The sequence below is a fragment of the Crinia signifera genome, chromosome 2 (genome assembly GCF_055691185.1).
Source record: "Crinia signifera chromosome 2, ASM5569118v1, whole genome shotgun sequence".
In the NCBI taxonomy this organism is placed as follows: domain Eukaryota; kingdom Metazoa; phylum Chordata; class Amphibia; order Anura; family Myobatrachidae; genus Crinia; species Crinia signifera.
Genome location: NC_139218.1, coordinates 335,875,289 through 335,887,945, shown reverse-complemented (window position 1 = coordinate 335,887,945; position 12,657 = coordinate 335,875,289). Strand labels below are relative to the sequence as shown.

Sequence of the window (12,657 nt, the reverse complement as noted above, 5' to 3'; positions counted from 1 at the left end):
CGCCAAGCTACGTTGCCACTGGGCGCGCAAGCATCTCGTGTGCGCGCCCCTGGCAGTAGCCGGCCACCGGCGGGGGATGGCAATACAATCGCCATCCCCTGCAAAGATGTGGCCGGATACATCTGTAGTGTAGCAATATTAGACCCACTTTGATATTTTTATTACAATATATAGCATGCAGTGCCAGGGATTGTAATACACATAAAATACCAAATACTCCATCCAACCACTAAAATTGGAGGTTCTTCCTCAAATTAGTCTATTTTGTGTAAACTTTTGGGGAGACTATGGCCCTTATTCTGATTCACAGGCAAAGGCAAATTCCTTCTCAAATGGACAGAACCATGTGCACTGCAGGTGGGGCATATACAGTATAACTTGTGCAGAGGGAGTTAGGGTGAGTTATTTTGTTTCTGTGCAGGGAAAATACTGACTGCTTTATTTCTAATCTGCAATATTGATCTCAGTTTGAAGCTTTTACACATCACAAGTCGCAAATCTATAGAAATCTTTGTACTGTATAGTCTCTTGGCATCCTAGTAATACCAAAGAGTCAAAGTCCATCTTGGGTCTGATTTAGAGGTGTACACTAATGCAGTGGTTCCCAAGCTTTTTTGAATCATGGCACCCTAGAGCATCAAAATATTTTCAAGGCACCCCTAGGCCAAATGCTTCTTATCGAGAAACTCAGAATAAAAATATTAAATGAAGTGCATTGTGTTTATATGCCACAGTTATCTGGTGAGGGACAGGATTTGCTTCTGTTTGTCCACATATATTATGATTGGCAGCCACAAGCACTGGTTTTGCCTGTTACATTGACCATTAATAATATGAATTGATCTTGGTCCACCAACCCAAGGCACCCCTGCAAGTGTCCTGAGGCACCCCAGGGTGCATAGGCACTCAGTTTGGGAACCACTGCACTAATGCATTATTAGCTCCAGATATTGTGCACAAATATGCAAATGCGTCAGCTGTCTTAATTTCTATTTAGTTGCACACAGACAGCCTCACAAATGTATCTAAATGTAAAGACGCCGCAATGGTCCTATAGATTGTAAGCTTGCAGCAGGGCCCTCCTACCTCCAAGTCTGTCTGTTGATAACCAGTTTGTTTTATCACTGTCTTCTATTGTAAAGCGCAACGGAATCTGCTGCGCTATATAAGAAACTGTAAATAAATAAATAAATAAATAAATAATGGTCGCAGGCCATACGATTGTCTTAGTCCTAAGTAACTCTATGGTCATGCAGAATGGCCATGTGAGTTGAAACCCTGGCACCAAGTTTTATGCGTCTGAGATCACATTGGCAGGCAGGGACATGACCATGAAAATGGTTTTGACACACCTGCATTTTTCCTCCAGTCCCAGTTACCTCTTACAAATAGACCCAGTCTGCCAATCACATTGCAAAGAAATACTTTGTGAATCAATTCCATAGTGAATCGCTGCACGTGCATAGAACTGTGACACGTGTAGTCTGCCAATACTTGTTCAGCTCTGTAAATATCCGTATTGTGTACAACTCTGAATCAGGCACACCAAGTCGTTTGTTTTGTTTTTTCAGGTTTTTAACCCTCATACAGTAAATACAAATTTTTGCTTTCCTTAAATAAATGTATTTGTTACATTAGTCTTTATATAAAATATTAAAATATTTATAATCTTTTTGAATTGTTTAATTTGATTTTGGAACATAGTAATTTATCATTCCTAAGGATATTTTTCTTTTCACAGAGAGAATCTGGGTTAATTATTGTTGTCATATTACATTTTTTTGTTACTCTATATTTCAATTCCACTAATGCCATATCACCAAAATCTGGAAGGCTATGCAGTAATATTTCATACAAAAGGGAGTTAAAATAGTTTTTGCAAGTGCTGTAGTTGCATTTACATTTTTATTTACAATACATAAAACGATCTTTCCATTTCAAAATATAAAATGGGTACTCTTTACCTAGAAGGGCGCCAGCGATTGAAATCGCGGGCGTAAAAATCACGGTCATCGCGGGCATCGCGGGTAAATCGGGATGGCCGCGATGACCGCGATTTTCCCATAGGGAACAATGTTAAAAAGGCTGATTGACCGCGATTTTACTGTTAAATGCCTCAATGACCCGATTTGGCCCTAGGAATCAATGTTAAATGGGCCACAGAGCCCAAATAAGCACAATTAACCCTTAAATGTCCCCCCCAATTTTTAACGCCACCCCACGATCCACGCGAACCCAAAGCGTGGCGAGCGCAGCGAGCCCGCGAGGGGCGGCGGTACGCGTCCTCCGACCTTTTCATGCCCTACTATCCACTAGGGCGTGGAGTGAGAATAGAATAGTGTGGCGAGCGCAGCGAGCCACCGAGCCCGAATCGTGGCGAGCGCAGCGAGCCCCGCGAGGGGACGCGGATACCTTCACAGGTAGACGCGTACCCTCGCGGGCTTCACAGGTGTCGGCGTCGCCACGGACACCTGTGAAGCCCGCGAGGGGACGCGTATAACTGTATGGTAAAGAGTACCATAAAGGGTTCCATTCTTTTGTTTTGAGAGCATTCACATTTAAGAACTAAAAGTCTTATTAACCACTTGAGTGGTATGCCCGGAAATTTCTCGGGCTCAGTGCGCCAGTGGTGTCCAGGTGTGCACCACTAGGAGCATCACCTGTCCGGGCACACACCCACCCCCCCAGTGGCCGCTCTGTTGTCCCCTCACCTCTCAGCTCCCCTGCCCCCTGAAAATCGACCAGTGTGTATGGGCCTTTAGACCAACAAAGTCAAAGAAGGTAGCAAAATAATTTTAAATATTAATAAACTGATCATTTAATTTATGTTTAGCAGCTGCAGCCTGATACAGACAATATATGTATAGGGCCGTATTCAATGCGGCCAGCAAGGGGGTTAAACGATGGGGATTGCTGAAAATCAGCGGCCTTCGCTGTTTAACCCCCGCGCGAGCGCAGCAAGCCACCGAGCCCGAAGCGTGGCGAGCCCCTAGAGGGGACGCGGAACATGAGCCCGAAGCATGGTGAGCGCAGCGAGCCCCGCGAGGGGACGCGGAATACATGTTAAGTAATCCGCTGCGCTCGCCACGCTTCGGACTTGTATTCCGCGTCCCCTCGCGGGGCTCGCTGCGCTCACCATGCTTCGGGCTCGGTGGCTCGCTGCGCTCGCCACACTATATAAAAGCAACTCTACACCGACATGGATAGTGGGGGTATGAAAAGGTCGGAGGACGCGTACCATTGCGCTCGCCACGCTTCGGGTTGGTGTTGATCGTGGCGTGTCGTTAACAATGGGGGGGCCATTTGACATAGTAATTACCCATCAGGGTGGGTACACAATTAAAAATGGGGTCTTGGGGGCATTTAACATTGGGTCCAATGTAAAAATCGGGTGTCAGGGACCATTTAACATTGGATCCAATGTAAAAATCGGGTCGGTCGCATCACATCGCATGCGATTTGGTCACATGCAATGCGATGCGACCAATTTTTCCGACCCGATTAAAAAAATCGGGCGCCCAGTTATTGCACTAGTACTGATATACTAGTGATGACCACACCACAGTAATTTAGAGTAGCTGCAGGCAGCCTGCTGTGCTGGGTTGGCTGGGCCGGGCACATTGCTCAGCAGGTGACCTGGGCGCTCAGAAGGGGGACTGCCTGGACTGCCTCTGCCTGGCAGCCCTGGTGACTGGCTGCGCTGCTGCTGCAGATCGGCTGTGTGCTCAGCTGCTGGCAGCTCTCTGCCCAGCCACAGACTGTACCGGTGTCCTGACAAGTTGACAACAAACTAACTGCCCCAGCTGAAGTTGAACTGCGCCACAGGCAGCTGACCACTCACGTCACATGTCAGGTCACATGGCTGCACCCTGTAGGAGGAGCTGAACCCCCGAGGACGAGTGACACTCACACTGTTGAACTGCGCCACAGGCAGCTGACCACTCACGTCACATGTCAGGTCACATGGCCACACCCTGTAGGAGGAGCTGAACCCCCGAGGACGAGTGACACTCACACTGTCACTCTAACTCCATGTCCCGCCTCCTCCCTCCTCCTCCCAGCCAGACAGTGTCAATCAGCAACAACAGACAGAGACACTGAAGGAGGAGGACGGTCCGTCTGACGTCATCATCACCGCCCCACAACCCTCCCCCGGTGCCGGCTTCCTCACGTGGGTTACGGCCCGGCCTGGTTTGGTATGTAAATGATGTTGATGTCACCGAAGGCGGTCGTGGGGGGATCAATTACCGGACAATGTATAGTCTGGGGAAGCCACCCTTCCGGACTCTGGACGCCGGTCTGAATTACTGGACTGTCCGAAGTAATCCTGGACAGGTGGTAACCCTACACCTGAGGCTTGGAACCAGCGTACTCGCAGGGGAGTGATTTTTAGCATAGTCATATATGCGCACGTGCAGCTGATGAGTGCGAGTGTCCAGGTGCGGCTGGGGGGCATGGGGCGGTGGGCTGGGGGATGCACTCATGGGGTTTATCCACCGCACCCAAGGCTGTGAATGGATGTTTATGCTAAACATCCATTCGCAGACATGCGGGGGGTCGGGGCGAGCGGCTTCTGGTAGACTTGCAAGGTTGCAAAATTTGCAGCCTTTGCGAGTCAACCAGAATAATCCTTGGAGTCTAATGTGTATCAAGGAGGGACCATAGGGTAAACAAGGAGAGTGTAAAAACATTGAACTTCATAGGTTGTGGCCTTCGTATTTAGTTATACTATGCAGAAACTGACATGGGACAGGATACACAACAGGGTCAAGCCAGGCCAGTTGGAAGCACAGTACTGTATATATAGGTTTCAAGATCACTAACAAACAACTATATTCAGGAAATAAGCAAAGATCATTAACTAACAAACCAGAATAGCTTATAGCAACAGCACTAATAGCAGCAATAGCAGCAATATCAGTACATACAGTGAGAACCGTTCTACATTCTATAACCGTTTGTTATGTTTTTTTGACAATGATCATGCAGAAATGCAACATCAATAGGTTTAGCTAGAATGTCAACATTGCCGAAATTCTGACATTCTCAGAATGTTGACAAAAACAGTGATTCCCGGCAGTGTGACGAACACTTCATTCCATTCAGCTACTGTGGTGCAGCAATAAAGCAAAAAAAACACACGTGGAATGCAGCGTTGAGGAATGGGATAAAAAGTGCCACATAAAAAAAATACATGGATGACAACCTGTAGTTAGACCTTTTTGGACTATCAGAGGCCATATAGGAACAGACATCTATTCACTCATGAGAGCTTACATGAGTGCGGCTAACTGCTAGTTATCATCCATATATTTATTCATGTAACATGCCTGTGTTTTATTAAATGTAACAATTGTGAAGACTATGCAATTGGATATAACTCATTTTTTTTCACATTCCTCAGTGCTGCATCCCACTTGTGGATTTTTGCCTTTTTGATTACACAGGAGTGACTCACCTGATTGTTGCAGCAGAGCTTGATAACAGCATCCCATGGCCCGCTCCCCCACTTGCTACCCTTTTGAGTGCAAGAAATATATTTTCCCTTGTGGTGTAGCAGTGACTTCTGGGTCTAGTGGTGTCAGGTATTGTGGTGTTTCGGCAATGTTACCTGAACAATCAGTGTCAGCAGGGAGTACGTTAACCCTAACACTTACCTTATTCCTCTCCCCACAGCAGGGGACACTACAACCCAACCCCCCTTCCCCACAGCCTAATGGTAATTGGGTCGCATGCATGAGAAATGACTGCATGTGGTGTATCATATGCCGGGCAGCTCAGAGGGAATCGGATGGCCATACACTGCTGCGATACATCACAGTAGTGTATGGCCACCTTTACAGAACAGTGCTCAGCTACTAGAAAATGTCCATCAGCATTGAGCTGCACATCAGGTAATTGCAGCTGTACCCTCTGTAAAACAACTGGACAAGATAGTCACAGAAGAAGCAGAAGGGCAAGTGTCTGGAGAACAAACAGATGCACGGAATGGATAGAACAATAGAGAGAAGAATTACCAACATTTCCATCTTTACTTTTATTAACAAGAGAACATGTAGCTGTCGCTTCTTCTCATCATATGCAGTACAGTCCCACTATAAAGCTTTAGAGATGTGTGTAGTATGTGGCATTTATTAAGCCTTGGCATTAAGTAAAAAGAGAGAGAATTTATACACTATAACAAGTAGAACAAGGAACGTTGTTCCTTAAGGAAGTTGACCCTTAAGCTTTATAGAAATTGATTACTTGCAGGGCCGGCGCCACCACTAGGCAAATCTAGGCATTTGCCTAGGGCGCCGGCCACTGGAGGGCGGCATTTCGCCCCCCCCCCCCCCCCCCGTGCCGCGGGGGTACCTGTCCTGCGGCTGTGTATATAAAGCTTGCGGCGGCGGCAGCGGGGGGTCCCTGCAGTCAAGAAATAACGAGCGCTATCCGCCGGGCGGAAGCGCTTCTGTTGTGGAAACACTGGCCGCACGCTGATTGGCTGAGATTCAGCCAATCAGCGTGTGCCGTGCGGCCAGTGTTTTCACAACAGAAGCACTTCCGCGTAGCCAGGCGGATAGCGCTCGTTATTGCTTGACTGCAGGGACCCCCCGCAGCCGCCGCAAGCTTTATATACACAGCCACAGGACAGGTATACCCCCCCCCCGGCACCGTGGCACCCCCACCCCGACTCGCCTGGGGCGCTCCGGTGCCTTGCACCGGCCCTGATTACTTGTATGTTTATAAAAGTCTTATAAATGTTAGTTTAACAAGAACATAATCATAGACACACTAAGGACCCTATTCAGATCCATTCGGTCCTCCGTGCGTTCGCATGTGGGTTTCTGCGCATGTGCAGACGCAAGATGCGTGCACCCACAGCGAACTTACGGTTTGCCCAATGCACACAGCCGGCGGTGGAGAAGGGCGGGGGCCGGCCAACCCCATTAGCATATGGGAATGCTCAGCGCTTCATGGTCAGATACCGGCCCTGTCCTCGCACAGGGCGTCCGCAGTTTAGAGTAACTATATAGGTGTCTCCGAACTGCGAGCGCTGGAAAAATCATTCGATGGTCGGCGACCATCGAATGATTTCTCCCAGCCTGCGAATGGATTATTATTTAAATCAATCATCCAGGGGGGGGGGGGGGTCCTGCATGCGAGGGTGGGGGAGGCACTGCGGGTGGCGTCTGATGGACTCAATCAGAATAAGGTAATAAAGCTCAGGGAAGAATACTACTATAGTGTGTGGAAATGTAATGTTTATGCCAGAACGAAACAGAACAATCAATTAATTATAGCTTTTCATTTCAAGGTCACAGCAGCCCAGCATGTGAAAGCACACTTTACGCAGACTTGGGGAATAAAAAACAAAACAGCCCAATTCATAACTCACCTGAAGAAGCCTTTGCAGCCCTCACATGTCATTGCATTAAAGTGGAAACCAGTTGCTTTGTCTCCACAGACTCCACATATCCTGGGTACGTTCTTATCAAATTCCATGTCAGAATCAGAAATGGATGTGCTTGCTGCCGTGAAATTCATGGCTGTAACAGAAGCAATATATCAACCACTGTGTATAACACACTGTATATAAACATAAAAATCATTGCAAATGGCTTTCAGGGGAATTTTACACAATTTTATTAAGATGTCAAGCATGCAGTTTCTTCAACAAAACACACACGGCTTGCTGCTACACAGCTCAGCTCTTAGGGGGTAATTCTGGTTGGTTTGCGAAAGCAAGCTCCTTCTTTAATGGACAAAACCATGTGCACTGCAGGTGGGGCTGATGTAACATGTGCAGAGAGAGTTACATTTGGGTGCGGTGTGTTCAAACTGAAATTTGCCGTGTGAGAATAAAGCAGTGAGTATTTACTCAGCACAGAAACAAAAATAACTCACCCAAGTGTAACTCTCTCTGCACATGTTACATCAGTGCTATTACCAGCAGATGAGCAGCTTTGTGGATGGCTTTGCATATCAGTGACAGCACTGGGCAGGGGCGAGGGGGGAAAGCTGCTCAGTGTGTATGCATAATCACCCAGTGTGAGGGACTTCCGGTTTCCGGGTGCATGGAGTGAGACGCGCCTCTCACAGCTCCGCTCCGTGACCTGGTGAAAATCTCTTTTTTACACGGCGTTTCGCCTCCAGAACCCCTGGGCTTACCTCCCACGATCCCTCCATCACCCAAGCAGCTGAACATGGACCGCTGCGTGACCGCGACACAGCCGCCGCGCTCATCTCAACAGAGCGGGCGGCAGGTGAAACGAGGACAGGCCCCAGCAGTGGCGCCGGACAGCGATACCCCCTCCCCTCCTCCTGCCTCGAAGAAAATACTAGCAGACAGCTACAACAATGAAGGAGACACCGATCACCAACAGCCTGGCGTCCCGCTGACATATGACGACATGGTCGACGCCATCACTGCAACCATGGCCCCGCTACTATCTAAGGCGGTGAGTGACATTACTGCACAGTTACATGGCCTGACACAAAGGATGGACACTGTAGAAAATAATGTTGGCTCTCTGGCTCATAGCTTAGCTGACGCAAGATGTGAGATTAAAAGGCTGGAAAAAGAAAACTACACAATTATTAACAGGCTTGAAGAGATTGAAAATCGTTCAAGACGAAATAATATAAGGCTAGTGGGATTGCCAGAAGCAGTTAAGGGGCAAGCCTTGGAAACCTTTGTAATAAACACACTGCCCACCCTGCTTGGAGTCAAAGATGATTGTACCTCCATGGTAATAGAGAGAGTGCATCGCATAGGGCCTCCCCCACGCCCAAACGACACCAGACCTAGAGTCACCATTTTCAAGTGCCTCAGTTACACTCACAAGCTGATTCTATGGAAAGCTTCTAGAAAGATAAAAGCTCTAACGTGGGAGGGCCATAACCTCCGTATATTTCAGGACTTTTCCTCTGAAGTCACAAAAGCTAGAAAAGCTTTCTCACCAGTGTGCAGCCAGCTGATTAAGGAGAAAATTAAATTTGCTTTAATATATCCTGCAAAGCTGAAAATATTCATCAAAGACACACAACATGATTTTACCTCCCCAGCGGATGCTATCCAATTCTTGAGAGAAATCCATGCAGCCAGGGCAGAGGACATATCCGATTCAACTTAATCTAAGGCTTCATAAGCAAATGTGTTATTTCTCATGTTGAAAGCCCAGAAAATGTCTCACTGATAGCTAAGTTATCTAAAAATTTGCAACCTACAAGTTTATAGTTCGGTTGACATGATTCACAGTGTATATACCAAGAATGTTTGATACTTAAAGTTTTGAGATTGGAATATATAAAGGGTGATGAATCACTCCATCCCCCCCCCCCCCACCCCACCCCCACCTCCCCCCACCCTCACCTCCCCCCCCCTCTCTCTTATTCCTTTTTATCTTAACTTCTTTTATTCTATATGTCCCCCCCCCCCCCCCTCCTTTTGTCTTTTAACAATGCCATCCGCCTCCCAGGGTGCACCAACTCTGGTGCTAACATATAAGACCAGGTCCGGAGAGAGCCTTTGCTCCGGATTTACGTTAATAACCTCTTTAGCATAACCAAAAGGGATGGCTATTCCCATCCTTGAGATAACCCGCAAGTCAGTTAGTCTTGTAGTACCTCATATTGACACGCTGGAAGTGTCAATATTTCAAACAGTTTATTATGTGTTATATAAGTGTCTTGTCTCCCCCTCCCTCTTGTGTCATTTCCCTATATTCTTGATGATAGGACAGGTTGGTAGGAAATTATGGACAAATATTACATGTATTCATACGCTGTGTCGACACCTCCCCCCCCCCCCCTCTCCCCTTACTAAATAACAAATGGCGGAACTAAAAGTTGGCTCCTTTAATGTAGGGGGTTTTAACTCCCCGGCAAAAAGGAGAAAAATTTTAGTGTACTGCAACAAACTTAAATTAGATATGGTTTTCATACAAGAAGCCCATTTAATACCGGCTGAGATGCTGAAGCTTCAAATGTTAGGCTGGAAAATGTTGGCTAGTGCATCATACAATTCTAAAGCCAGAGGAGTGGTTATACTTATAAAAAGAAATATCCCCCATGAGATAGAAAAAGTAGTGGTAGACCCCGAAGGCAGGTATGTTATCGCCCACACTACAATTCACACTATGAAGCTCACATTATGTAACATCTATGCACCCACAGTATATAAAACATCTTTCTTTCACCGATTATTACAGGAATTAACCCCCCATATGCACTCTAATTTACTGGTATGTGGAGATCTCAATTTGGTTTCTGATGCATATCTAGATAAATCCACAAAATGCAAAACAAAATACAAACTTCCTTCCTTGGGAGTCCCCCAACTAGCGGGTAAATTAAGACTAGTAGATATATGGAGAGCGCTAAACCCAACATCAAAAGAATACTCATGCCAATCAATGGCACATCATACATTCTCGAGGATTGATTATTTATTAATTTCTGAGACTCTCCTTACAAGGGTCAATGCCACGGAAATGGAGCCCATTACTATCTCAGATCACTCACTAATTTGGTTCCAAATACGATTAACAGATGAACTCCCTTCTAGAGCTATTTGGAGATTCCCCAACCACCTGCTGGTGTCAGAGGCCTTCAAGTGTAAGCTAATAGAGGACTGGAATGATTTTTGTAAAGATAACCAGGCACATACAGATACTGATCCCTCTTTATTCTGGCAAACTGCCAAGGCAGTATTGAGAGGCAATATCATTTCATATATGGCCAAACTTAATAAAAACTACTCAGCAAAATTCTTGTCCCTGCAAAAAAACCTGACTCAGGCATATTCCCAATACCAAGTCAACCGTACACCTAGCAATAAGCAACAGTACCTTCTAGCCAGTACCCATTTTAATGAATACCTCCAGACCAAAGGCAATAAACATTTGTACAGTATAAACTACCGATATCACTGCTTCGGCAATAAAACAGGCAAACTCCTCACTAACATTCTAAATGGATCTAGACCTTCAGCAGTGATACGCCCCTTAAAGCGAACGGATGGTTCGACTACAACATCAAATAAACAAATAGCCCAAGAAATGATGAACTTCTACTCCAAATTGTACTCCGAATCCCCACACCCTGCAATGCAAAGAGATCTAGAAGGAGAGAATGGTGACGCATTGTATGCCCAAATAAACTTTCCTACACTCCCCCCCAACACTATAACATCCTTAACCGCGCCTATCACCTCTGAGGAGGTAGAAGGAGTTATTAGAAATTTAAAAAAGGGAAAAGCCCCGGGACCTGATGGTTTTAGTAGTAATTTTTACAAATACATGTGTCCACACATTCAAGGCCCATTGACCAACGCCTTTAACTACATATTGAAAAACAATACCCTCCCATCACATTTTAATGCAGCCTACATTAAGACTCTCCCTAAACCTGGAAGAGATTTGGCCATGCCGGGATCTTATAGGCCGATTTCACTTTTGAACTCGGACTATAAGATCCTAGCGAAAATCCTGACAGATAGAATGAAGAACTATATGCCACTGATCATCCACCCGGATCAGACGGGATTCATATCAGGAAGATACTCGGTTGTAAATGTTAGAAAGGCCATTATCGCTATCCTACATTACCAAAACAAACATGGAAAATTCCCCCCCGGTATTATTATGTCTATTGACGCAGAGAAGGCCTTCGACCTTGTTCTATGGCCACACCTCCACAACACAATGAAAAGATTTGGTTTCCCAGATACTTTTATTAACTATATTAAACTTCTTTATAAAGAGCCAGCATCCCAGGTCATATGTAATGGCCAAATATCTGATTACTTTCAACTATATAAGGGAACGAGACAAGGTTGCCCCCTCTCCCCACTCCTCTTCGCTATAGCGATCGAGCCGTTGGCCCTTCTACTGCGTCAATCCACAGACTTCACAGGCATATCAGTTAACGACCATACACTTAAATTATCACTCTTTGCAGATGATATGATTCTATTTGTCACAAACCCTAATGTCTCCATACCCACTATAGTTAAAATCATAACAGAATTCGGATTAACCTCAGGCTATAAAGCGAATCTAGATAAAACAGAACTTCTTATGGTAGGAAAATACACAACCCCCTTACCTGCTTCCCCTCTTTTTGAACAATTTAAAATTGCCCCCTCACAAATTAAATACTTAGGCATAAACATCACCAATAACACAGAAAATTTATACAAGGCTAACTTCACACCCTCTATTGGCAAGATAACTGCATTATTGAAAGCCTGGATGAATTTGCCTCTCTCTCTCCTTGGCAGAGCAGCTGCAATAAAATCTATAATCTTTCCCAAACTATTCTACATCATACAATTGCTCCCCATCGCTTTACAAAGGAAAGACTTAGCTAGTATTGACTCCTTGCTTTCAAAATTTTTGTGGAAAGGTAATAGACCCAGAATAGCGCTATCAAAATTAACTCTTGCAAAACAAAGGGGAGGATTACGTATACCCGACTTCAAATCATACTCCACAGCAGTCTTTTTTCGATATGCAAGTGACTGGTTACTAGGGAAATCTGTTTACACAGACCTTGAACTAGACCATGCACTTTTTCACCCGTATTCCCCTGCGGCTATGCTGCACTTGAAGGCCTCTGACGTCCCCAGAGAGATAAAGAATAATTTAATGTTTAAAGACACGTACTCTAGCT

At 45.7% G+C, this 12,657-nt stretch overlaps 1 protein-coding gene across 2 annotated transcripts in view; it reads right to left on the bottom strand.

Annotated features, from left to right (window-relative positions):
* Positions 1 to 12,657, bottom strand: part of VDR (vitamin D receptor) — a 170,497-nt gene that overhangs the window by 57,035 nt on the left and 100,805 nt on the right. For both annotated transcript variants that reach the window (XM_083169501.1, XM_083169500.1), the window contains exon 2: positions 7,379 to 7,529. In XM_083169501.1, coding sequence (XP_083025627.1) covers positions 7,379 to 7,527 — 149 coding nt within the window. In that variant the 5' untranslated portion in view covers positions 7,528 to 7,529. The remainder of the gene's footprint in view (positions 1 to 7,378; positions 7,530 to 12,657) is intronic.